Source organism: Rhinopithecus roxellana, chromosome 10 (genome assembly GCF_007565055.1).
Source record: "Rhinopithecus roxellana isolate Shanxi Qingling chromosome 10, ASM756505v1, whole genome shotgun sequence".
Taxonomy (NCBI): domain Eukaryota; kingdom Metazoa; phylum Chordata; class Mammalia; order Primates; family Cercopithecidae; genus Rhinopithecus; species Rhinopithecus roxellana.
In genome coordinates this window covers 54,505,217-54,532,884 of record NC_044558.1, presented here as the reverse complement: position 1 = coordinate 54,532,884, position 27,668 = coordinate 54,505,217, and the positions used below count along the sequence as shown (strand labels likewise).

Here is a 27,668-nt window from a genome sequence, read left to right as displayed (position 1 = left end):
TCTACAAAATGTTAAGTCCAGCAGGTGTGGTGCTTGAGATGTGACTGCACCACTCCACTCCAGCCTGGGGAAGCTGCAGTGCAATGGCACAATCTGGGCTGACTGCAACCTCTGCCTTCTGGGTTCAAGCGATTCTCCTGCCTCAGCTTCCTGAGTAGCTGGGATTACAGGCGCAGGCCACCACACCTGGCTAATTTTTTTTGTTATTACTGGTAGAGACGGGGTTTCATCATGTTGGCCAAGCTGGTTTTGAACTCCTCCCACCTCAGCCTCCCAAAGTGCTGGGACTACAGGCGTGAGCCACCATGCCCAGCCTTTTTTTTTTTTTTTGAGAAACTTGTCTACAAAAAACTTCGTGGTGCAATCTTGGCTCACTGCATCCCCAACGGCCCGGGTTCAATTGATCCTCCCACCTCAGCTTCCAGAGTAGGTGGGATTACAGGAATGCGCCATCACACCCAGCTAATTTTTTTGTGAAAATAGGGATTCGCAGGCTGGGGGTGGTGGCTCATGCCTATAATCCCAGCACTTTGGGAGGCTGAGGCAGGCGGGAGTTTGAGACTAGCCTAGCCAACATGGTGAAAACCCACCTCTACCAAAGATAATTAGCTGGGCATTGTCGTGTGCGCCTGTAATCCCAGCTAGTCAGGAGGCTGAGGCAGGATAATTGATTGAACCTGGGAGGCGGAGATTGCACGGAGCTGAGAGTGCACCATTGCACTCCAGCCTGGGCGACAGGGGAGACTCCATCTCCCCCCCCCCCCAAAAAAAATTGGGGTTTCACCTTGCCCAGGCTGGTCTGAAGCAATCCACCTGCCTGTCTCCCAGAGTGCTGCTATTACAGGCAGGTGGGAGCTACCATGCCTGGCCTGTATGATGGCATAGTTTCAAGGCTGGGCGGTAAGCCAATGAATCATTCATTTCCAAAAATGACATATGAATTTTTTCAAGAAAATCAAAGAAGTTTTTAAAATGTTTTCCCCACTGAAGTTAAGAACTACATATCATAATACACTATGCATATCTATTATCGCACTTCCTATCAAGTTTTTGTCTCATGTTTGTTCCCCCAGTCTAGCTTGTGAGCTCTGAGCTCAGCAATCATCTGAAGTATTAATCTTTGTATCACCAGCACTTTAACTGCCTGCAACACAGGTCTTGAATATCCGACGTAAAGAAGTGCTGAAATACATAGTGTTTCTATGTTATGACAACTACAGAAGCTGTGAGGGAATGAAAACTTCCAAAATGCAGAAGTTCAAAGATTTAGAGGAGGACAACACATTTAGTTTTATTTCAATCAAATCACAACACTTTCTTTTCCAACTGCTGCAAAGTGCATCTACAATATTCTATTACAGATCCACTTTTAAAAGGTTTCCTGTGACATTACAGCAAGCCTCTTTTCAAACAGAGGAATAATCCCAAATTCTTCCTCAAATAAAAATAAACTCCATTCCAGTAAATGGTAAATACATAAAAATTACAGTAAGCCAGACACTTAAAAGGACAGCCAAGAAGTCTTCCAACAGTTTATTAGAAAGAATGTAGACATTTAAAAAAATCCCCACTGTCATGAACATAAATTGAGGTTTTCAGCCCTGGTATAAGCTGAATCAAAAAAAGAAATAAAAAATCCAATAGTGTATTAAACATTTTTCACTCATTTGCCATACTTGACAGTGCAAATACAAATCTGGTCTAATGTACAGACTCTCAAGCAACAATGTACAGCCTTCTTCGTCCTCCATGCTAAGAGATGTAAAAGCTTAAGGGTCAAACAATACCAAATGTATAGGCTTCAAAAACCATCTAAGTTAGGGCATTCTCTAGTTTTAACTAAGATACACCTGGAACACTGACAAGGGATCACTTACATAGAATAATGTGAAGTAAATTTTTTGAAAAATAAATTTTAGTGGAACAATCCTGAAGGAACACCAGGAGAACAGCAGGTTACCAGTAAGGTGTCAGCCAATTTGTTCCAGCCACTTTTGAATCCATGTTCTATAATCTAAAATTTAGTTCTCTTTCCCTAAGCTGAGAGCTTCCTATCATGTCAGTATCTATGTTATGAAGAAAAGGAGACTTAGGTGAGATGTTTCTATTTATCACAACAGCTGCATCAATTGCCTAGGACCTCAACAGCTTCATGAAAGTCTGGGAAATGTTCATGCATAAGGTTATTGCCTTAGCTGACTTAAAATTGCCCCATACAATGGTACATATCAACCCTTAGTGAAGCCTTTTAAAAAACAAAACAGGTTGAAAAATGGGTTAAAGTAGGCAAATACAGCATCTGCCTTTAGAGCTATCAACTCAGGAATTCTCTCAATTATGAAATCTTGCAGAGAAGTTATTTTTCTTTCTCAAAATCCAAGTGATGACAATACTCCTTACTCCAGATCTGGCATTTCTGAAAGAATTTTAAAAAATATTAGTATAAAGTACAAGGGAATCATCTACCAATTTTAATATCTTAAAGGAAAAGCAACCAAAAATCGAATTATATAGTTCCCCAGTGAATTAATAGGTTGTCTTGCTATCTCAAGTTATTCACATTTCTGCTTTATTTATTTATTCAAGGTCATAAAGAAAAAATTACTTTTTTTCAAAAGAAGTTAACATCTCTATTTTGAGTTTGGTTTTTGATGCAAAATATCGCTGTGTAAACATACTTTTTATATACTTACTTTCATCATCACTGTCTTGTGAATCCTGAAAGAGGGAAAATAAAGTTACCGAACTGATCAAATATTTGTTTGCTAACTGAACAGTTAACCTTAAAAAGTTCAAGCGCTATTATTTTTGATTAAAGTAGCACAGGTAGGTAGTTATATCAAGCCTAGAAATTTAGTCATTGGACTTAAGACTAGGTTTAACCTAAGGTGAATGGATGTACAGCAGAGGATCTACCTGTAAAAAATGGTGTGCGCCTTTTGGTGACAGTTTAGCCCACCCTTTGAATCCATTCCTAAATTAACCTATGTCAGCATTCAAAGAGAAAACATGGATCAATATGAAGAAAATAGATTGACAAAAGACAGTGAACTCTAATCCTAGCTGTTGAGTGAATATTATGTATTTTTCTAAATAGCATTAAATAACTTTCTGGGAGATGTTAACAGGATGCTGGGGTTGACAAGATGTTGAGAATAGTTGTTTATTATATCCTCATCCTCCTCTTACAGATTTACAATGTCCATCTGTTCTGGGTTTTGTTTTTTGGTTTTTTTTTGGAGATGGAGTCTTGCTCTGTCGCCCAGGATAGAGTGCAGTGGCGAGATCCTGGCTCACTGCAACCTCCGCCTCCCAGGTTCAAGCGATTCTCCTGCCTCAGCCTCCCAAGTAGCTGGGATTACAGGCACCCACCACCGTGCCCAGCTTATTTTTCTATTTTTAGTAGAGACAGGGTTTCACCATCTTGGCCAGGCTGGCCCCAAACTCTGATCCATCCGTCTCCGCCTCCCAAAGTCCACCTGTTTCAATGGTCTCTGACCAATCCTGACATAAAACCTATTTACTTTCTTAGTCAAAATAATCCCTATAAACTCTTTTATTTTTTTTTCTTTTTTGAGATGGAGCCTTGCTTTGCTGCCCAGGCTAGAGCGCAGTGGTGTGATCTTGGCTCACTGCAACCTCCACCTCCCTCGTTCAAGCGATTCACCCACCTCAGCCTCCCCAGTAGCTGGGATTACAGGCACCTGCCATCATGCCTGGCTGATTTTTGTAGAGACAAGGCTTCACCATGTTGACCAGGCTGGTCTTGAACTCCTGACCTCAGGTAATCCACCCACCTCGGCCTGCTGGGATTACAGACGTGAGCCACCTCGACCGGCCTGAACTGACTGTTTTAATTGAGTAAGGTATTAATACATAATGTCTCTATACAATGATTCTTTGGAAATGTGATCCATTTAGGAATGGTCTACAGTAAAACCAGTTCCCTAACAGATACCCATTCCTCAAAAATGGGCACATTTTAAAAATTGCTTTTCCTTTTTTTTTTTTTAGAAAAGAAGTAGTAATCCTGAATCTATATAAAACCATTTGTAAATATGTTGTGTACTATTTAATAGTATGAAAGTAAACAGAAAAAAAACTTTTAGACTTACATCATCTGCTCCATCTACTTCTGGTAAATCTACATCCTCATCACCACCCATGTTGTTCATCATCTATTTGAAGTGTAAAAATTAGTTTTAAAAATGATGTTAAGTTAGGCCCTAATTATTAATGCTGTATGCTTCAGAATAAACCTTAGGTCTGCCACGGATATCCACAAATGAAAAATGCAAAATAAATGTAAGCATCTTCCCTTCTGGAAAAGGAAGATTATAAGCAATTACACACAAAATCCTAAAAACCTATACGGAAATTAAAACTAAATTTTCCCTAAAGAAAAGCTATTCATGCAGCAAGGTATCGATGTATGACAGACATTAAAAATTCTACTTGAATAGTGGTTATCTCTGGTGGTTAAAGAATGGGATTCATTTGTAAATGCACAGCAATCTATCTAAAGGTATTCTTTTTTTTTTTTTTTTTTTGAGACAGAGCCTAGCTCTGTCGTCCAAGCTGGAGTGTGGTCGTGTGATCTCAGCTCACCTGCAACCTCCGCTTCTGGGTTCACTCAATTCTCATGCCCCAGCCTCCTGGGTAGCTGGGATTACAGGCGCGCACCACCACACCCAACTAATTTTTTGTGTTTTGGTAGACACGGTGTTTCACCACGTTGCTCAGGCTGGTCTCGAATTCCTGGGCTCTAGTGATCCAGCTGCCTCGGTATCCCTGTAGTCCCAGCTACTCGGGAGGCTGAGGCAGAAGAATGGCATGAACTCAGGAGGTGGAGCTTGCAATGAGCTGAGATCACGCCACTGCACTCCAGCCTGTGCGACAGAGTAAGACTCCATCTCAACAAATAGTCTGTTAAAAAGAGTAGATTTCATGTGAAGTGCTCTTACCTAAATTAATTAAACACACACAAAAGGATTCAGTATAAAAATTTTAGGGCCAGGCGCAGTGGCTCAAGCCTGTAATCCCAGCACTTTGGGAGGCCGAGATGGGCGGATCACGAGGTCAGGAGATCGAGACCATCCTGGCTAACACGGTGAAATCCCGTCTCTACTAAAAAATACAAAAAACTAGCAGGGTGAGGTGGCAGGCGCCTGTAGTCCCAGCTACTCAGGAGGCTGAGGCAGGAGAATGGCGTGAACCCGGGAGGTGGAGCTTGCAGTGAGCTGAGATCCGGCCACTGCACTCCAGCCTGGGCGACAGAGTGAGACTCCGTCTCAAAAAAAAAAAAAAAAAAAAAAAAAAAAAAAAAAAAAAATTTTTGGGCAATCTATCTTGAATGAGTAACTGGGAGTTTCCCTACCTCGAAAAGCACTATTGAATACTTTTACGTTTCTTTGGGTAGAAAAATGCTAAATGTACCAAGCACAACACTACATGTTTAAGATAAACAGCAAGAGAAAACTGAACATATTCAAGAGATATTCAGGAGATAACAAAAACTTGACAACAAAGATAGCAAAAAAAACAAAAACAAAAACAAAAAACAAAACAGTGTTACAAGGCTGGGGGCGGTGGCTCAGGCCTGTAATCTCAGCACTTTGGGAAGCTGAGGCAGGAGGATCTCTTGAGCTCAGGAGTTCAAGACCTGCCTAAGCAACACAATGGCTTGCACAACTAGGTAAACGGTGGCACCAACTGCTACAGGTAAGGTATAATTAAAAAATACTAATAATATGAATAGAACATCTTCCCTTCCTGTTGAAATCACCGTGCCAGAGTCATGTGCGGAGAATTGTTAAATAAGCAGTTGCATACATAAAGCTGGACACTTCGCTCTTTTATTTAACTCTTAAGGTCCCAAAATACAAAATCTAGTTAATGAAAAATTTCAAATAGCAACAAGAAATGGATTTCATGAGTATGCATTCAGTTTACACACTAATGTTCTTTCTATAGTTTTATTCTACTACATTTGATAAAGTCTATTCTGCCTACATAGAGATGAATCATTTATTCTTCAGTCATGGCAACATGTTATTTGGGTGACATCTCAGGTAACAGACTTTCTTAAACTTTTTTCTTTGTATACCTCATGGTAAACATTTCACCATGATTTTCTTTTTTTTTTTTTGAGAGTCTTGCTCTGTCGCCCAGGCTGGAGTGCAGTGGTGTGATCTCAGCTCGCTGCAACCTCTACCTCCTGGGTTCAAGCAATTCTCCTGCCTTAGCCTCTGGAGGAGCTGGGATTACAGGGGTGCACTACCACGCCCAGCTATTTTTTTTTGTAATTTTAATTATTAATTTAGAGACGGTGTTTTGTTCTTATTGCCCAGGCTGGAGCGCAATGGCGATCTCGGCTCACCGTAACCTCCACCTCCCGGGTTCAAGTGATTCTCCTGCCTCGGCCTCCCGAGTAGCTGCAATTACAGGCATGACTATGCCTGGCTAATTTTGTACTTTTAGTAGAGACAGGGTTTCTCCATGTTGGTCAGGCTGGTCTCGAACTCCCAACCTCAGGTGATCCGCCCGCCTCACTCTCCGAAAATGCTGGGATTACAGGTGTATCACACACCCGCCCTATTTATGTATTTTTTTTGAGATGGAATCTTGCTCTGTCGCCCAGGCTGGTGTGCAGTGGAGCGATCACAGCTTACTGCAACCTCCACCTCCTGGGTTCACATGATTCTCCTGCCTCAGCCTTCTCAGTAGCTGGGATTACAGGCACACGCCACCACACCTAGCTAATTTTTGTATTTTCAGTAGAGGGGAGGTTTCGCCATGTTGGTCAGGCTGGTCTGGAACTCCTGACCTCATGATTCGCCCGCCTCGGCTTCCCAAAGTGCTGGGATTACAGGCATGAGCCACCGCACCCAGCCTATGATTCTTGTGTTTAAAAGTTTATAGTCATATTTTTTAGACCAAGTCCCGCTCTTTCGCCAGACTGGAGTCCAGTGGCACTATCTCAGCTCAGTGCAACCTCTGCCTCCAGGGTTCAAGCAATTCCCATGCCTCAGCCTCAGGAGTAGGTGGGACCACAGGCACACGCCACCACGCCCAGCTTATTTTTTTTTGTATTTTAGTAGAGACGGGGTTTCACCATGTTGGCCAGTATGGTCTGGATCTCCTGACTTCGTGATCCGCCAGCCTTGACCTCCCAAAGTGCTGGCCTCCTCCCAAAGCGCCTGGTCAAAAGTTTATAGTTTTATTTTATGGCTTCAAAATCCAAGTCAACTACTGCAATCATGTTTTTGTTTTTTTTTTTTTTGAGATGGAGTCTCGCTCTGTCACCCAGGCTGGAGTGCAGTGGCGCGATCTCGGCTCACTGAAAGCTCCGCCTTCCGGGTTCACGCCATTCTCCTGCCTCAGCCTCCCGAGTAGCTGGGACTACAGGCGCCCACCACCTCGCCCAGCTAGTTTTTTGTATTTTTTAGTAGAGACAGGGTTTCACCGCGTTAGACAGGATGGTCTCGATCTCCTGACCTCGTGATTCGCCCGCCTCGGCCTCCCAAAGCGCTGGGATTACAGGCTTGAGCCACCGCGCCCGGCCTGCAATAATGCTTTTAAAAAAAAAAAAAAAAAATCCCAATGATGAAATTAGGAAATTAGCAAACTAGCTGTGTTAGTCTTAATACATTAATTTTGTAGCTAACACTGATTCCTTTTAAAATCATTAAAACAGTCTTAAAAATAACACGCATCATGAATATCATTAGGTGCCCAAAACCAACTTAAACTGACAACATAGACAGGTACTGTGTACTTCGAGTAGGGAGACGTCCATTTAATGGAACTTACCTCAGAGAAACGATCAAAATTAGACATGTCTTCATCTGAATCATCTTCCCAGTCTTTCCAATTATTGAAGTCGACACTAAGCCAATTAAGCTATAAAATCAATACAAACATCACCCTAAGGTTAGGTTAATTTGCATTTGGCATGAACCTTAAGACTGCATTTTCTTCTAAAGAGACCAGGTCTTGCTGTGTTATCCAGGCTGGAGTGCAGCAAGCATTCACAGGTACAATCCCACTATTGATCAATGTTTTGATCAGCTCCATTTCTTTTATTTTTTTTTGAGACGGAGTCTCACTCTGTCGCCCGGGCTGGAGTGTGGTGGCCAGATCTCAGCTCACTGCAAGCTCCGCCTCCCGGGTTTACACCATTCTCCTGCCTCAGCTTCCCGAATAGCTGGGACTACAGGTGCCCGCCACCTCGCCCGGCTAGTCTTTTTTGTATTTTTTAGTAGAGACGGGGTTTCACCATGTTAGCCAGGATGGTCTCGATCTCCTGACCTCGATCAGCTCCATTTCTGACCAAGGGTCTTTACCCTCTTCAGGCAGCCTGGTGGTCCCCGCTTCCTGGGACACCACCATACCGATGCTAACTTAGCATGGCTACCTGACTGACATACGGCATTGCAACCCAGAATTGGGCGCAAGTAATTCTCCCACTTCACCCTCCAGCGTAGCTTTTAACTACAACAGGCACATGCTACTGGTCCCTGGCAAAACAACATTTTTTGAAATGCGACTTTGTATTTTTATGAGGGCATGTAATGAGCACACAAAGAATAGACTAAGCTAAATGGGGTGGCTTACACCTGTAACCCCAACACTTTGGGCAGCCACGGTGGAAAGATTGGTTGTGTAATCCTTCAGGAGTTTGAGACAGCCTGAGCAATAGTGTATCCTGTATCTGGGGGAAAAAAAAAAAAACAAATTTCCTGGGCGTGGTGGCACCTTCCTATAATCCTAGCTATTTGGGAAGCTGAGGTGGGTCAGAGGATCGCTTAAGCCCAGGTGGAGGCTGCAGTGAGCCATGTTCACACCACTGCACTCTCGCATGAGTGGCATGAGACTATCTTAAAAAAAAAAAAAAAAAAAAAAAAGAAAGAAAGATTAGGCCAGTGTGGTGGCTCATGCCTGTAGTACCAGCACTTTGGGAGGCTTAAGTGGGGAGATCCCTTGAGCCTAGAAGTTCAAGACCAATCTGAGCAACATTGTGATACCCCTTCTCTACAAAAAATACAAAAATTAGCCAGGTGTCGTGGCATGGCCCCTGTAGTCCCAGCTACTTGGGGGACAGAGCAGGGAGGATCACTTGGAGCCTGGGAAGCTGAGGCTGCAGTGAGCTGAGATCGTGCCACTGCACTCCAGCCTGGGTGACAAAGAGAGACCCTGTTTTGGGGAAAAAAAAAAAAAAAAAAAAAAAAAAAAAAATCACTGAAAATTGTTAAACATACCTTTTGAAAACAAATTTACTAGTAAGAACTATTTTCAGTTGATTAATTTACTTTTTCACCAAGCTTTGTCCCCTCCCATTTGATAGCTGAGTAATTTATACAAAGTCTGTCTCTTAAGTGCAAAAGATTCTACACCAGTTAATAACTGATATTCTCATCACACTTTGTTATTTTATTTTTATTTTTTTTTGAGACGGAGTCTTGCTCTGTCGCCCGGGCTGGAGTGCAGTGGCCGGATCTCAGCTCACTGCAAGCTCCGCCTCCTGGGTTTATGCCATTCTCCTGCCTCAGCCTCCGGAGTAGCTGGGACTACAGGCGCCTGCCACCTCGCCCGGCTAGCTTTTTTGTATTTTTCAGTAGAGATGGGGTTTCACCGTGTTAGCCAGGATGGTCTCAAACTCCTGACCTCGTGATCCGCCCGTCTCGGCCTCCTAAAGTGCTGCGATTACAGGCTTGAGCCACCGCACCCGGCCCACACTTGGTATTAAGTTAAAACCGAGTAGACAAAACACATGAACATGAGGCTTTATACTTAGCTGTGAAACAAAAACACAGCAGTATATTCCTTACATCAAATAAATATATCTTTTATTACCTACAATAAAAATATCAAACTTTTCAAAAAAGGAAAACGAAACCTACCTTTGCCCTTTCTTTTGTTAACCTTGGCCATGACTGGCCAGATTCTCCTTTTCGTAAACAACATAAAATTGATCTGTCCGTTCTTTTATGCTTGGAATCCTATAAACAAAAGGACCATCATACAATTTATCTTTCCAGTATCACTACATGACAGAAAGTAGTTTGTCATTTCTCACCTTTTTCATTTCTTTACCTAAATTTTCTCTGGACTCTGAAAGAAACATGCCCTTGACTACTAAAAACTTCCAATTATCCAATTGCCCCAAACCACTGTAACATTTTTAAAAAATTTTATTTTTTCCCTTGTATTTCCTACTGAAATAATCTGTACAAAAACAAAGTTTCCAGTTTAACCTGATACCTTTTTTTTCTTTCCTGCACATGGTAAACAGAATAAAACCTTAAAAACTTTAACTAAAAATGATATAACCACAGAATGGTTTAAAGATTCTATTCTTGGGCCGGCGTGGTGGCTCAAGCCTGTAATCCCAGCACTTTGGGAGGCTGAAACGGGCGGATCACGAGGTCAGGAGATCGAGACCAGCCTGGCTAACACGGTGAAACCCTGTCTCTACTAAAAAATACAAAAAACTAGTCGGGCGTGGTGGCGGGCGCCCGTAGTCCCAGCTACTTGGGAGGCTGCGGCAGGACAATGGCGTGAACCTGGGAGGCGGAGCTTGCAGTGAGCTGAGATCTGGCCACTACACTCCAGCCCGGGCGACAGAGCAAGACTCCGTCTCAAAAAAAAAAAAAAAAAAAAAAAAAAAAGATTCTATTCTCAGATAAGGGAAGCCTCGGCCAGGGGCAGTGGCTCATAGGTTGCAGTGAGCCAGGATTGCACCATTGCACTGTAGCAGTCTCAAAAAACAAAAACAAACAAAAAACAAAACAAACGGCCGGTGCGGTGGCTCAAGCCTGTAATCCCAGCACTTTGGGAGGCCCACGAGGTCAGGAGATCGAGACTATCCTGGCTACCACGGTGAAACCCCGTCTCTACTAAAAAATGCAAACAACTAGCCGGGCGAGGTGGTGGGCGCCTGTAGTCCCAGCTACTCGGGAGGCTGAGGCAGGAGAATGGCGTAAACCCGGGAAGCAGAGCTTGCAGTGAGCTGAGATCTGGCCACTGCACTCCAGCCTGGGCGACAGAGCAAGACTCCCTCTCAAAAAACAAACAAACAAAAAAACTCACAAAAAACAAACAAAATAAACAAAAAAAGATAAGACAAGCCTCAAGGATACTTCTCTAAGCCCAAACAGTGATAGCAAAAACAAAAAGTATGCAGAAATCAATTTTGGAGGAAATATTCTACATATAAATATACATAGTAAATATACATAGTCTGCCTCACTATTTAGAAAAACAGAGCTAATGCTTATTGCTAAAAAGAATACTTGGTATGTCTGTTTCCTCACAACTTAAATCTGGATTAAAGCATCAAGACTACTTACATTTGGATCAATACAGTGAAAAAGATCAATTTCATTTAAATGCTTAAAATTATCACTTCCTCCGAGACAACTGTATAAAATAATAAAGAAAGAATTAAGCCTCTTCAAAGAGACAAAGATTAATAATATCATCAATGAAAAGACAAGCCAAAGTTATTCAGTTGTGTGAATGACTATTTTACATCACTGGATAAAAAGCTTAACTTACCTGAATGTAAGTTTGGATTTTTCAAAATTTACATTAACATCCTTACTGTCTTCAACACAAAATTCAATGAAGACATAGTCCCTTCGATCGTACCACTTTGCAGAAGCAGGCTGCCTACAAAAGGATAAAGTAGGGAAAGTCAAGCTGGAATTCATTAATTAAACACTTACACACTAACCTTCGACACCATTATAGCATTATTTCAGGGCAGTTCATTACAATTTTAAACAAAAACTACATTTTTACCCTAACAGCTACATTCCAAGTTAAAACCTAAGGGTCTAACAAGATTTAGTTTCAGAATGATTCCAATTTCATAGTAGGAAGGATTTAAAAATCAAACAATGCTTAGCAGTGTTAGCCATTTATCTAGTCCTATCAAAAATTATGTTACTTGGCTGGGCTCACACCTGTAATTCCAGCACTTTGGGAGGCCAAGGCAGGTGGATCACTTGAGGCCAGGAGAACTAGAGACCAGCCTGGCCAGCATAGCAAAACCCCGACTCTACTAAAAATACAAAAAAAAAAAAAAAAAAAAAAAAAAAATTTAGCTGGGCATGGTGATGCGGCCTGTAGTCCCAGATACTTGAGGGTTGGGAATGAGGCACAAGAATAACTTGAATCCGGGAGGTGGAGGTTGCAGTGAGCCGAGATCATGCCACTGCATTCCCGACTGGGTAACAGAGACTCTTATCTCAAAACAACAACAAAAAAAATTGGTACATCAGAGCTTTACTTTTTAAGTTCACTCAAACCAGGAGAATGAATCTCCTTTCCTCAAATTAAGCAATCTAGAATTTTATCAGTTTCCTCAAAATTAATACATTGAGGCCGGGCGCAGTGGCTCAAGCCTGTAATCCCAGCACTTTGGGAGGCCGAGGTGGGCGGATCACGAGGTCAGGAGACCAAGACCATCCTGGCTAACACAGTGAAACCTCGTCTCTACTAAAAAATACAAAAAATTAGCCGGGCTAGGTGGCGGGCGCCTGTAGTCCCAGCTACTCGGGAGGCTGAGGCAGGAGAATGGCGTAAACCTGGGAGGTGGAGCTTGCAGTGAGCCGAGATCCGGCCACTGCACTCCAGCCTGGGCGACAGAGCGAGACTCCGTCTCAAAAAAAAAAAGAAAAAAATTAATATATTTAAGTCCTAACCCCCAGTACACCTTAAGAATGTGATTATATTAAAGAATATATTAAAGAAATAACATCTTTAAATTACAATTGAGTAAATATGAGGTCTTAGCATAGACCCTAATCCAATGACTGTTGTCCTTCTATACGAAGAGATTAACACAGAAGGAAGAAAGGAAATAGCTATCTGCAAACCAAGGAAAGGCTTCAGAAGAAACTAACCCTGCTGACACCTTCGCCTTGGATTTTCAGCCCCCTGGAAACGTGAGGAAATAAATTTCTGCTGTTTAAGCCACCCAGTGTGTGATACTTTCTTATAAAAGCCTCAGCAGGCTGAGGTCGAGAATTCAAAACCAGCCTGACCAACATGGAGAAACTCCGTCTCTACTAAAATCATAAAAAAGTAGCCGGGTGTGGCGGTGTGCATCTGTAGTCCCAGCTATTTGGGAGACTGAGGCAGGAGAAAGGCATGCACCCAGGAGGCAGAGTTTCAGGGAGCCGAAATTGAACCACTGCACTACAGCCTGGGCGACAGAGCAAGACTCCATCTCAAAAAAAAAAAATAAATAAAAAATAAAAATTAGCCGGGTGTGGTGATGCATGCCTGTAATCTCAGCTTCTCAGGAGGCTGAGTCAGGATAATCGCTTGAACCTGGGAAGCGGAGGTTTCAGTGAGCTGAGATCGTGCCATTGCACTCCAGCCTGGGCAACAAGAGTGAAATTCTGTCTCAAAGAAAAAAAGGGGGGGGGGCGCAGGGAGGGCCAGCACGGTGGCTCACACCTGTAATCACAGCACTTTTGGAGGCAGAGGCAGGCAGATCACGAGGTCAGGAGTTCGAGACCAGCCTGGCCAATATGGTGAAACCCCGTCTCTACTAAAAATACGAAAATTAGCCGGGTGTGGTCGCATGCACCTGTAGTCCCAGCTATTTGGGAGGCTGAGGCAGGCCAATCAGCTGAAGTCGGGAGGTGGAGGTTGCAGTGAGCCAAGATCACACCACTGCACTCCAGTCTGGGTGGCAGAGCGAGACTCTGTCTCAAAAAGGAAAAAAGCCTTAGCAAGCTAATAATACAATCATGTCCCAGATAATAAAACAAATTAAAATTATTAAAATCTGTGGTTAGGCCATGAGACAAAAATGATTCCTACATTTTTAAAATATTAAAAAACAAAACAAAACAAAACAAATAAACCCGGGAGGCAGAGATTGCAATGAGCCAAGATTACACCACTGCACTCCAGCCTAGGCAACAGAATGAGACAAAAAAAAAAAAAAGAAGAAGAAGAAGAAAAATGTGAATGAGAGAGGTATTCGTGGCTTGCAAAGCCTAATATTTACTGGCTGACCCTTTACACAAGTTGGCTAACACATTAAAACTACCAACAGGGTCGAGTGCGGTGGCTCATGCCTGTAATCCCCAGCACTTTGGGAGGCCAAGGTGGGTTGGATCACCTAAGGTCAAGAGTTCAAGACCAGCCTGGCAAACACGATGAAACCCCAACTCTATTAAAAATACAAAAAATTGCCGGGCACGGTGGCTCAAGCCTGTAATCCCAGCACTTTGGGAGGCCGAGACGGGCGGATCACGAGGTCAGGAGATCGAGTCCATCCTGGCTAACACGGTGAAACCCCGTCTCTACTAAAAAATACAAAAAACTAGCCGGGCGAGGTGGCGGGCGCCTGTAGTCCCAGCTACGTGGGAGGCTGAGGCAGGAGAATGGCGTGAACCCAGGAGGCGGAGCTTGCAGTGAGCTGAGATCTGGCCTCTGCACTCCAGCCTGGGCGACAGAGCGAGACTCTGTCTCAAAAAAAAAAAAAAAAAAAAAAAAAAAAAAAAAAAAAAAAAAAAAAATAAAAATACAAAAAATTAGCTGGGCGTGGTGGTGGGTGCCTGTAGTCCCAGTTACTCGAGAGGCTGAGGCAGGAGAATGGCATGAACCCAGGAGGCGGAGTTTGCAGTGAGCCGAGATCCCGCCACTGCATTCCAGCCTGGACAACAAGAATGAAACTCTGTCTCAAAATAAAACACAGAAACTGCATACCAGGCGCAGTGACCCAAGGCCGTAATCCCAGCACTTTGTGAGGCCAAGGCTGGTGGATCACCTGACGCTGGGAGTTTGAGACCTGCTTGACCAACATGGAGAAACCCCATCTCTACTAAAAACACAAAATGAGCCAGGCGAGGTGGCACATGCCTGTAATACCAGCTATTCGGGAGCTGAGATAGGAGATCACTTGAACCTGGGAGGCGGAGGTTACAGTGAGCCGAGATCAAGCCATTGCACTCCAGTCTGGACAGTAAGAGCAAAAACTGTGTCCAAAAAACCCCCCAAAAAACAAAAACAAAAAACAAAACACAACTACAAATGGGGGGCCGGGCATGGTGACTCACACCTGTAATCCCAGCACTTTGGGAGGTCGGGGTGGATGCATTACTTGAGTTCAGGAGTTTGAGACCAGCCTGGGCAACATGGCAAGACCCCATCTCTACAAAAAATAACCTGGGTGTGGTAGCATGTATCTGTGGTTCCAGCTACCATGGAGACTGAGGTGGAAGGATCACCTGAGCCTATGAAGTCAAGGCTGTGTAAGCTGAGATCACACCACAGCACTCCAGCCTGAATGACAGAGCAAGAACTGGTCTCAAAAAACAAAAAACATGAAAACAAAAAACAAACAAAAAACCCCCAAAAACTACAAGTGGGTGGAGGGTGCCCTACACTTATCCTGAATCAGGAATAAACATATACATATTCCCTCATTTGAAAGGAGAACTGTGCCAGGCGTGGTGGCTCACGCCTGTAATCCCAGCACTTCGGGAGGCCGAAGCTGGAGGATCACCTGAGGTCAGAAGTTCGAGACCAGCCTGACCAACACGGTGAAACCCCCATCTCTACTTAAAAAAAAAAAAAGAAAAAAAGAAAAAAAAAATTGCTAGGCCTGATGGCACATGCCCGTAATCCCAAGTACTTGGGAGGCTAAGGCAAGATAATCGCTTGAACCTGGGAAGCAGGGGTTGCAGTGAGGCGAGATCATGCCGTTGCAATCCAGCCAGGGCAGCAATAGTGAAACTCCGTCAAGAGAGAAAGACAGACAAGAAAGGAAGCAAGGGAAGGGAGGAAAGGTGGGGAAGAGAGAGGAAGTGGGGGGAATGGGGGGAAGAGGGAGGAAGGGGGGGAAGAGGGAGGGAGGGAGGAAGGAAGATTGCGTCGGTTGCAGTGACTCACACCTATAATCCCAACACTTTGAGAGACTGAGGTGGGCAGATTGCTTGAGGCCAAGTTTCTGACCAGCCTGGCCAATATGGCAAAACCCCATCTCTACTAAAAATGCAAAAACATTAGCTAGGTGTGGTGGCACATGCCTGTAGTCTCACCTACTCATTGTGAGGCTGAGGCAGGAGGATCACCTGAACCTAGGAAATGAAGATTGCAGTGAGCTATGATGGCGCCACTGCACTCCAGCCTGGGCAACAGGGCAAGACTTTCTCAAAAATAAATAAATAAGCAAACAAAACAAAAATGGAAAGTCAACGTTTACGAAGTCTCCTTTTGCCTTACACCATCTCTGTTTCTCCTTATTATTAACAAATAGAGAGGGTTGGGCACGGTGGACCACGCCCGTAATCCCAGCACTTTGGGAGGCCAAGGTGGGTGGATCACCTGAGGTCAGGAGTTCAAGACCAGCCTTGCCAACATGGTGAAACCTCGTCTCTACTAAAAATACAAGTATTAGCCAGGCATGGTGGCGGGCGCCTGAAATTCCAGCTACTCAGGAGGCTAAGGCAGAAGAATCGCTTTAACCCGGGAGGCAGAGGTTGCGGTGAGCCGAGATCACACCACCATTCTCCAGCCTGGGTGACAGAGTGAGAGACTCTGTCTAAACAAACCCAAAACATATGGTGAAGGGGCTGAGTTGAGCTTTAACTCTAGCTTCTGAACTAATTATACTGCATTTATCTCTAGCCTTTCTGCTAACACTGGCTAAACTCATAACCACTGTGTAAGACTGTTAATTCTTTTTTTTTTTTTTTGAGACGGCGTCTCGCTCTGTCACCCAGGCTGGAGTGCAGTGGCCAGATCTCAGCTCACTGCAAGCTCCGCCTCCCAGGTTCACGCCATTCTCCTGCCTCAGCCTCCCGAGTAGCTGGGACTACAGGCGCCGCCACCTCACCCGGCTAGTTTTTTGTATTTTTAGTAGAGACGGGGTTTCACCGTGTTAGCCACACAGGATGGTCTCGATCTCCTGACCTCGTGATCCGCCCGTCTCGGCCTCCCAAAGTGCTGGGATTACAGGCTTGAGCCACCAGGCCCGGCCTGTTAATTCATTTTAATAATAATATACCTACAGATGCAAAATTTTCCATCTCTGCATACATTATGTAAATAATCTACTACTTAAAGCAAAACAATAAACCCCACAGGTGGATATTCATGCCTTTTTTTGAGGCTGTCTCGCTCTGTTGCCTAGGGTGGGGTGGCTCACTGCAGCCTCCCCGCCTCTTGGGTTCAAGCAATTCTTGTGCCTCAGCCTTCCAACTAGCTGGGATTACAGGTGTGCCACCATGCCCAACTAATTTTTGTATCTTTAGTAGAGACAGGGTTTTGCCATGTTGGCATGGTTGATTTGAACTCCTGGCCTCCAGTGATCTGCCGGCCCTGGGCTCCCCAAAATGCTGGGATTAGATGTGAGCCATCACTCCTGGTCTCCATGCTTCTCTTTCTAAGTCAGGGTCTTGCTCTGTGGCTCAGGCTGGAGTGCAGTGGTACAACCCTGCTCACTATAACCTCAAACTCCTTGTCTCCAGCAATTCTCCCACCTCAGTATCCCAGCTAGCTAGGACTACAAGCATGTGTTACCATGGCCAGTGAATTTTTTCTTTTTGGCAGAGATGTAGTCTCCCAATGTTGCCCAGGCTGGTCTTGAATCCCTGGCCCAAAACGATACTCTCACCTTGGCCTCCTAAAGTGCTGGGATTTCAGGCAAGAGGCACAGTGCCCAGCCTATTCCATGCTGATCTGACAAGTATTTCTCAGCTCAATAGAAGGGCTATATACACGAATCCAAGCAATTAAATTTTGCATAACCTAAAATCCTCTATAGTCCCGTCTGAAAGGTCTCTTTGTCAGCCTTAAAAGGACAGAGACCATAGTTGTTCCTAAATACCATATTTTAATATGTTAGCATCTGGTGAGTTTTAACTCTAATTTATAAAACACTGCAAGCACCCCACTATAAAAAATTGATGCACCAGGGAAGCTAGATGCAAACAATTTGCTAGGAAAAATGCCTCAGTTATTTTAATCCATTTGATAGTTTTACTATGTGCAATGTACGTTTTATTATAAAAGACAAAACAGGCTGGGTGTGGTGGCTCACGCCTGTAATTCCAGCACTTTGGGAGGCTGAGGCAGGTGGATCACCTGAGGTCAGGAGTTCGAGACCAGCCTGGCTAACATGGTGAAAACCTGACTCTACTAAAAAAAAAAATACAAAAATTAGCCAGGCTTGGTGGCGGGCGCCTGTAATCCCAGCTACTCAGGGGACTGAGGCAGGAGAACTGCTTGAACCCAGGAGGCAGAAGCTGCAGTGAGCCGAGATCATGCCACTGCAATCCAACCTGGGCGACAGAGCCAGACTCCGTCTCAAAAATAAATAAAACAAAAAATACCTATTTGTAATATGTAAGGAATGAGACATCAAAGTTCTACTATGGAAAGGAAAAAAGTAGTTGGAGTTCATAAAGTTTTTCCTTCTTAGGTATCAAACACCCTGCCTATAAATGTCTGACGCCAAGCTGTCTCACACATACTCATTGCTCAGGGAAACCGTAAGATATTTCAGATCTTCTGTAATCAGCTGTAGTACTACAAAACTTTCTGAAAAAGTGATCTGAATAAACCTGCTAGTCCTGTGGCTACCAATCATGTGCCAAGATATATCAGGGCCTCATGGAGGAACTCACAACTACCTTGGGGTATTTTAAATTTCAGAATAATTCAGTGATACTCAACAATAGCCAAGACACCGAGCAAACTATTAGTCTGAGGTTGTTCAGTTTCAATGAGCTTGTACTGCAAACCCCTCCATTAAGTTTCATCTTCTCAAAACTGAATTTCTGGTGGTTGCTGTAATTAAAAAACAAACAAACAAAAACACACAGGTGCTCGTACCCACCTCACCAAAAAAACAAACAAAAAAACCACCAATGGGGAACAAGAAGTGAGATGACAGAATTCATTTCAAGGTCTGAGAAGTTATATAGTATCCAAAAGCCATACACATTCCATTAATAGCTATGGTTATATAAGAAACTATATATATTTTTCTTTCCAACAGTGTACATTAGTTTTTCCAATAGCTACTAGGCTGTTAAGACAATATACTTATGTTGCTTTGATACAACTATGTCATCAAAGGAACTGCTAGTTACTCCTTTTGGCCTAAGAGCACAACTCCTCAGACAACAAGGGCACTATACACCAGGAAAGTTTGTGAACCTCTGTGCTATAGTTAGTTCCTTCATGTGGTGATTTCCACTCTAAGACACAAAGGTGAAAGCTATTCAACGTAATGTTTTATCGAAAACTTAGCACTTTTTTTTTCTTTTTTTGAGAAGGAGTCCCATTCTGTCACCCAGGCTAGAGAGCACTGGCGTGATCTGGCTCACTGCAACCTCTGCCTCCTGTGTTCAAGTGATTCTCTCGCCTCAGGCATCCGAGTGGCTGGGATCACAGGTGTGCGCCACCACACCCAGCTAATTTTTACATTTTTAGTAGAGATGAGATTTCACCATGTTGGCTGGCCAGGCTGGTCTCGAACTCCTGACATCAGGTGACCTGCCCACCTCAGCCTCCCAAAGTGCTGAGATTATTGCCGTGAGCCACCACACTCGGCCAGCACTTTTTGTTTTTTGAGTCAGAATCTCACTGTCATCCAGGCTGCAGTGCAGTGGCATGATCTCAGCTCACTGCAACCTCCACCACCGGGTTCAAGGATTCTTGTGCCTCAGCCTCCCAAGTAGCTGGGACTACAGGAGCGCGCCACCATGCCTGACTAATTTTTGTATTTTTAGTAGAGATAGGGTTTCACCGTGTTGTCCAGGCTGGTCTTGGAACTCCTGACTTCAAGTGATTCACCTGCCATGGCCTCCCAAAGTGCTGGGATTATGGGCATGAACGAACCACCATGCATACCCACTTAGCACTTCTCTATCAAGCAACTCTTGTGACTTTCCACACTCCATCTTTTGAGCCCTCTTTTTTTTAAAAAAATTGATTCCTTGCTTTGGTTTTAGACCCTGAAGCATTCTTCTAACATCCCCAGGAGCCAAAATAATTTTTCTTTGTTCAAGACTGACTCAAGGTCAAATACCACTCACTCACTGCCTCCATAACAAATTTTAGATTCTCAGGATTCCATTATCATACTGTCAAGTATGCAGAACCTAGTTTAGATTAGATAATAAAACAAACTGGAAATACAGACATGGTTATTTACTTCGCAATAAAAGGACCGCCGGATAAATTACCGTCCCTTTTTGTGAAGTGAAAAAAATGAGGCTTCTGTCAGAAATGCTGGGTTCCAATCCTATTTTGGCCTTTTTTTTTTTTTTTTTTTGAGACACAGCCTCACTCTGCTGCTCAGGCTGGAGTGCAGTGGTGTCATCTTGGCTCACAGCAACCTCCGCCCTCCACCTCCTGGGCTCAAGCAATTCTCCTGCCTCAGCCTCCCAAGTAGCTGGGACTACAGGCGCGTGCCGCCACCCCCGACTGATTTTTTTTTTTTTTTTTTGAGATGGAGTTTCACACTTGTTGCCCAGGCTGGACTGCAATGGCACAATTCCTACACACGGCAACCTCCCCCTCCTGGGTCCAAGCGATTCTCCTGCCTCAGCCTCCCGAGTAGCTGGGATTACAGGCACCTGCCACCATGCCCAGCTAATTTTTGTATTTTTAGTAGAGACAGGGTTTCATCATGTTGGCCAGGCTAGTCTTGAACTCCTGACAAGTGACCTGCCCACCTTGGCCTCCAAAAGTGCTGGGATTACATGTGTGAGCAACCGTTACCAGCTGACATAAACACTTTTCACCAAATGAAGTGTGGATTCATGTGAAAGAGCACCTGAGGCACAGAAAAGCCACAACAGCACATTTTATTCAGTTTCAGAATACAAAATAGAAGAGCATATTGCTGAAGGTGAAGTTAAAATATCAACGAGCAAGGGCCTCCAATTCCAGCACTCTGGGAGGCCGAGAAGGGAAGATTGCTTGAGCCCAAGAGTTCGAGACAAGACAAGCCTAGGCAACATTGTGAGACCCCCGTCTCTAAAAAAATAAATAAATAAAGTTAGCTGGGTGTGGTGGTGCACACCTGTAGTCCCAGCTAGTGAGGGGCCAAGGCACGAGGATGGCTTGATCCCGAGAGTTTGAGGCTGCAGACAGTGACGACACCACTGCACTCCAGCCTGGGCAAAATAGTGAGACAGCATCTCATAAAAGAAGAAATATTCCTGGAAAACTGCAAGTTCAAAGGTATACTAAGGATCGGGTGCAGCAGCTCACACCTGTAAACCCAGCACTCTGGGAGGAAAATCACTTGAGTCTAGGAGTTTGACACCAACCTGGGCAACACAGTAAGACCCCGTCTCTATTTATTTTATTTTTTTGAGACAGAGTCTCGCTCTGTTGCCCAGGCTGGAGTGCAGTGGCCGGATCTCAGCTCACTACAAGCTCCACCTCCCGGGTTTACGCCATTCTCCTGCCTCAGCCTCCCGAGTAGCTGGGACTACAGGCGCCCGCCACCTCAACCCGGCTAGTTTTTTGCATTTTTTAGTACAGACGGGGTTTCACTGTGTTAGCCAGGATGGTCTCGATCTCCTGACCTTGTGATCCGCCCGTCTCGGCCTCCCAAAGTGCTAGGATTACAGGCTTGGCTTGAGCCACCGTGCCCGACGACCCCGTCTCTAAAAAAAAAAAAAAAAAAAAAGGCCAGGCGTGGTGGCTCACACTTGTAATCCTAGCACTTTGGCAGGCCAAGGCAGGATTGCCTGAGCTCAGGAGTTTGAGACCAGCCTGGGCAACAGGGTGAAACCCCGTTCCTACTAAAATACAAAAAATTAGCTGGGCATAGTGGCACATGTCTGTAGTCCCAGCTACTCAGGAGTCTGAGGCAGGAGAATTGCTTGAACCCAGGAGGCGGAGACTGGAGCGAGCCAAGATTGCGCCACTGCACTGCAGCCTGGGCAACAGAATGAGACTCCCTCTCCAAAAAAAGAAAAAAATTTTACAAAGGTATACAGAGGAAGCAGGGAAGCAGCCTCATTCTAAAATCTATCATTGCCGGCTGGGGCAGTGGCTCATGCCTGTAACCCCAGCACTGTGGGAGGTCGAGGCAAGTGGATCATGAGGTCAGGAGTTCAAGACCAGCCTGGCCAAGATGGTGAAACCCCCTCTCTACTAAAAATACGTAAAAGTAGGCTAGATGCGGTGGCTCACAGGCCTGTAATCCCAGCACTTTGTGAGGCCAAGGCGGGCGGATCACCTGAGGTCAGGAGCTTGAGACCAGCCTGACCAACATGGAGAAATCCCATTTCTACTAAAAATACAAAATTAGCCGGGCATGGTGGCACACGCCTGTGATCCCAGCTACCTGGGAGGCTGAGGCAGGAGAATCACTTTATCCCGGGGGGCGGAGGTTGTGGCGAGCCAAGATCTTGCCATTGCACTTCAGCCTGGGCAACAAGAGAGAAACTGTCTAAAAAAAAAAAAAAATTAGCCGGGCATGGTGGCAGGCGCCTGTAATCCCAGCTACTCAGGAGGCTGAGGCAGAGAATTGCTTGAACCTGGGAGGCGGAGATTGCAGTGAGCCAAGATCGCGCCAGTGCACTCCAGCCTGGGCGACAGAGCAAGACTCCGTCTCAAAAAATAAACCAAAACCAAAAACTATCACTGCCAATCCATACAGTAAATAGTAAAAAGTTCAATACACTATTTCCATAGCAAAATATGCTATTTTTTGAACTCACGTCAATGATCTTAGGTGCTTAACAACTAGATTGATTCTGAACAGTTGATATTTACAAACCTTTTTTTTTCCCTGAAAAGAAACAATCGCTAACCACAGGACCCAAAAATGATATAGCTTGTAGAAGATTTTTAAACTGAGAAAATCCAATTAGGTAGGAGAATCTTAATTTAGCAATAAAACACTGGCTTGCACTCAAGAGATTTTTCACTTCCAGTTTCTACTGCCTTCTAGTTAAAGTCTAACTGAAGACAGGAAGAAAATTTAAAAATCCAGTTGCCAGGTTACAGTGCACAGGAAATCAATACTGAACAAAGGCCACCCACTATCAGAAAGTTATAGAAATTAACAATATAGCATATGTTCACTCTGACAATTTGTTTTGCAGGCTGAAGATGGACAATTTTATTTCAGGGATTCATTCCTACACAGCTGAGTGAGGGAAAGTAAGATTTTTACCAAAATCAGAGATGCAAGTTTCTTGACAACTTCCTAATTACATACAAGACATTAGACAGGAAAAACAATTAACTTAAAATATCTGTAAATAAAACGTTTTACTTTTCACCTGTTTTTAAGTGGTCCAACGACAATGATTCAAAAAATGCGAAGTAGCACCCTCTGGCAAGGTTAAGCGGAAAATCTTAAGTGGGGGAAGGTTCTAAAATCCCAGCCTTCTCCAAGATAGGTTCAAAATTAAGAGCTTTTTTTATGTAAACTATCAAACCTTTATAACCTAGTATTTAAAGAAATGTAACTATGAAATCGCTGAAGAACAAATGGGTAAATCAAATGAGAATACACACTCCCAAGCCCTTAAGGCGCCCAGAATAAATATCTCTCTCCCCAGAGCTTAAAACATATTTTTCTTATTAGCCAGGCACGGTGGTGCTTGCCTGCAGTCCCAGATACTCGGGACACCGAGGCAAGGAGGATCGCTTGAGCCCAGGAGGCACAGGTTGCAGTGAGCTGAGATCGCGCCACTGCACTCCAGTCCAGGCAACAGACCAAGATCCTGTCTCCAAAAAAAAAAAAAAAACACACTTTTAAAACCAGTTATCAACGAAATAAGCCCTTACCAGCCAGATTCTTCTTAAGACTGGATGACGACCCATTAAAAGCTTCTTCCACCTCAAATAACTGACTTACAACTTCTATGTTATAATTTCATTTAAGTCTTTAGCTTGGTAAGAGTCCCTGAAGAATTTACTAAATGGAATATATTGAATATTTTAAAAATAATATTTTAGCTGGTCTCTTCAAAACACTTGTTTTCCCTCCCAACACTGCCTGTGGCATCGGATCACTCGTTTTGAAGGTAGCTTTTTTTTTTTTTTTTTTTTTGAGACAGTCTAGCTGTGTGGCCCAGGCTGGAGTGCAAAGGCTCCATCCCCCCTGCAAGCTCCACCTCTCGGGTTCACGCCATTCTCCTGCCTCAGCCTCCCAAGCAGTTGGGACCACAGGCGCCTGCGACCACGCATGACTAATTTTTTTTGTGTTTTTAGTAAAGACGGGGTTTCACCGTGTTAGCTAGGATGGTCTCGATCTCATGACCTCGTGATCCGCCCGCACTGGCCTCCCAAAGTGCTGGGATTACAGGCGAGAGCCACCGCGCCCGGCATGAAGGTAGCATTTTTTTTTTTAACTAGAGAGGCTGCTTTTTGGAATCGTCTCTCTACTGCTACACTTACTTTTTTTGAGACGGAGTCTCCCTCTATTGCCCAGGCTGGAGTACAGTGGCGCAATCTCGGCTCACTGAAACCTTCGACTCCTAGGTTCAAGCGATTCTCCTGCCTCAGCCTCCCGAGCAGCTGGGACTACATAAGTGCACCACCACGCCCGGCTAGTTTTTGTATTTTTAGTAGAAACGGGGTTTCACCATATTGGCCAAGCTGATCTCTAACTCCTGACCTCGTGATTCACCTGCCGCAGCCTCCCAAGTATTAGGATTACGGGCGTGAGCCACCACGCCTGGCCTTACACTTTTCACCCAAGTTTTTAAATCTAGTTTCCTAAGTTAGCCGTTCCTTACCTATTTAAATATCTCATGTGGCCTCCAGAAAGTGCTTCTACTTCGAGCCCATTTTAAACATTTTTCACGAAAAGATACGTTGTTTGGCTCTATTATTAAAAGCTGCTTAATGCCTTATCTGACAAAAATTTTCCCTTACAGATTTTCAGAGTATGAAAGGTTAAGACTGGGCCGGGCGCGGTGGCTCAAGCCTGTAATCCCAGCACTTTGGGAGGCCGAGACGGGCGGATCACGAGGTCAGGAGATCGAGACCATCCTGGCTAACACGGTGAAACCCCGTCTCTACTAAAAAATACAAAAAACTAGCCGGGCGAGGTGGCGGGCGCCTGTAGTCCCAGCTACTCGGGAGGCTGAGGCAGGAGAATGGCGTAAACCCGGGAGGCGGAGCTTGCAGTGGGCTGAGATCTGGCCACTGCACTCCAGCCTGGGCGACAGAGCGAGACTCCGTCTCAAAAAAAAAAAAAAAAAAAAAAAAAAAAAAAAAGAGAGAGAAAGGTTAAGACTGATGTCCCTTCTACATTACTTAGGGAAGATTTCAAAAGGAAAAGCAAAAGCTATTTTATAAACTTTTTTTTTTTTTTGAGAAGGAGTTTTACTCTTGTTGCCCAGGCTGGAGTGCAATGGCACGATCTTGGCTCACCGCAACCTCTGCCTCCCTGTTTCAAACGATTCTCCTACCTCAGTCTCCCGAGTAGCTGGGATTACAGGCATGCGCCACCACGCCCGGCTAATTTTTTGCAGCGACGGGGTTTCTCCATGTTGGTCAGGCTGGTCTCCAACTCCCGACCTCAGGTGATCCGCCCACCTCGGCCTCTTAAAGTGCTGGGATTACAGTTGTGAGCCACCGCGCCCAGCCTGATTCAAACTTTTAAAAACCCCGATTACGTACGCTTTCGGGGAGGGAGATCCTTCAAATATTCTAACATGCTGTGCTCTAGAAGCTTGTTTCCAGCGATAAACTCGCTTCAGTGTATCCCTCACTCATCCCGTTAGATTTCTAGCCAATATACTCACCGTCAGTATCATGACTTTGAATCAAGCAAACCCTTATTACTTTTCCACAAAGTCACTCCCTTCATCTCTCTTCTGAATGGATTTTTTTTTTTGAAAAAGGTTCCCCCTTAATTGCTCTCCATACCTTTTAGGACGTAGTTAGTACCTTAAAAAATAACCTCCCGTCAAAAAAAACAAAAACTAAAACAAAACCCTGTAAAACCGGCAGTTCCCACTATATGTGGCAGTGCCAAGAATTCTTACTCGGTTAAAATCGCCGAGGCTTTATCATCATAAAATGAAGACTGCTATAGAATTTCAACACAAATTTAAACTGTTTAGGACAACAGTAGGTTAATTACACGCCTATTACATACATATTTCATCCTACAGTTACAGGATAGTGAAACCTCACCTCAAGTTTAACATGGAACACAGAAAATGTCCGTGTCTTTCCAAAGTAGACACGTGCGGAACTACCTGCTCAACGGTAACTCCTCCTCGCTGCCAGGGAAGCGGCTGAGTTTTGGCAACCTACCGTATTTCCAAGAGACTGGAGTTAGGAGGCGGACTGCAAGTACCCACACTCAAGAAACCCAGACATTGGAGAGAGAAGTATGTTGTGGCGTGGGCATGGCTTCACTCTAGTTGCCTAGCAGTACCTGCCGCTCACGGCTAGGCCCGCGTGGGGCTCTCCCAGGAGCTCCGCCAGGCACCTGGCGGCACCCACCACAGGTGCACTCGACTCAGGGCCTGGCCCAGGGACCACAAAGCAGCAGAACCGGAGCGCCCAAGCAGCCCAGGCGACCCACGAGGGTTCACGCTTCAGGGCGCCGCATGGCGAGCAGCTCCCGGGAGCTTAAGGCCTAAGGTGAAGTTACCTAAGGAAGCGAGTAGCCCAGACAGCCAAAGAGGGAAAAAGTAGGATTTCCGGTATAGGGAAGCCAAGGGACGTTTCAGGGGTGGGGGAAGCAGACATCTGGAGGAAAAATGTCCTCCACCCGCCAACGGTAACCGGAACAAGGATCCTGGACCTCCCGCCCCCAGGCAGGAAGGACTGCCACCACCGATGCGAGAAAGGCTAGGGGGCCAAAAGCAGAGGGCGGGCAGGAGCCGCTTCCAGGGAGCCCCCAACGCGGCCTCGGCCTCACTCTGGGCGACCTTCCCTCGGCGGGGTGTCGCACTCACATTGTGAACGGGGCAGGGGGACGGGCGAACGGGTGGGCGGGCCTCTCTGGCGGCGGCTGCTGCTAGGGAGTCGACTTCTCTCCGGTGGCGACTCCGCGTTTTCTCCCCAGTCGCGGCCTCTTCTCGCTTCCCTCAGGCGACAGCGGCAGCGGCGGGCTCGACCTCGGTCCCCAGAATGCACCGCGCGGAAAGAGCGGCTCCTCCGGTCGGGGAGAAGAGGAAAGTGTAGGAAAACGGGCGGGAGGACGGAGAATGAACGTGCGTGCGTGCAAACGAGGGGTGGTGAGGCCGGGCGGCGGCTGGTGACGCAGCAAAATGCCCGGGCCCTACCGCCGCGCGTGCGCAGTCCTTGTTTTCGGGATCCAGCGCGGCTTTCTAGAGATATCTACGGAAAGGGCGGGGCTTCCCAGCTCCTTCGCGATCCTTCCTGGCGTCGGCCCCGCCCTTCGTCCGCCACCCCACCCCCACCCCGCCCCCTGCTAGTCGCTACGCGTTCCCGCCTCTCCTCCCGCGCTGTCCTCTCGCGTTAGAAAACCGTTGGTGGCCCAACTGCCCGGCCATGCGCCTTGGGCGATTTCTCTGAGAAACGGTTGCGTTGGCAGTGGGAGGCGAGGCCGAGGCGGAGGGACACGGAGTCGGGATCCTGGAGAACTAAAATGGAGTGTTGGTTACTCTTGAGGGAGTAAATCAGTTCACTGAGGAATCATTCCACCACAAAAACCTGTGAAAAGCCTGTGC

General features: G+C 45.3%; 1 protein-coding gene across 2 annotated transcripts; it reads right to left on the bottom strand.

The window, feature by feature from the left end:
• Positions 1 to 1,270: 1,270 nt before the first annotated feature.
• Positions 1,271 to 27,405, bottom strand: PTGES3 (prostaglandin E synthase 3). 2 transcript variants are annotated; one of them, XM_010377771.2, is made up of 8 exons: positions 26,931 to 27,233; positions 11,560 to 11,673; positions 11,352 to 11,421; positions 9,903 to 10,001; positions 7,813 to 7,902; positions 4,116 to 4,178; positions 2,694 to 2,718; positions 1,271 to 2,416 (listed from the first exon to the last, which is right to left on the bottom strand). In XM_010377771.2, coding segments are annotated over exons 1-8 (483 nt in total). In that variant the 5' UTR covers positions 26,933 to 27,233; the 3' UTR covers positions 1,271 to 2,396. The 2 variants fall into 2 exon arrangements, with proteins under 2 accessions (XP_010376073.1, XP_030794559.1); XM_030938699.1 differs by lacking the exon at positions 4,116 to 4,178 and having other exon boundaries at positions 26,931 to 27,405.
• Positions 27,406 to 27,668: the final 263 nt, after the last annotated feature.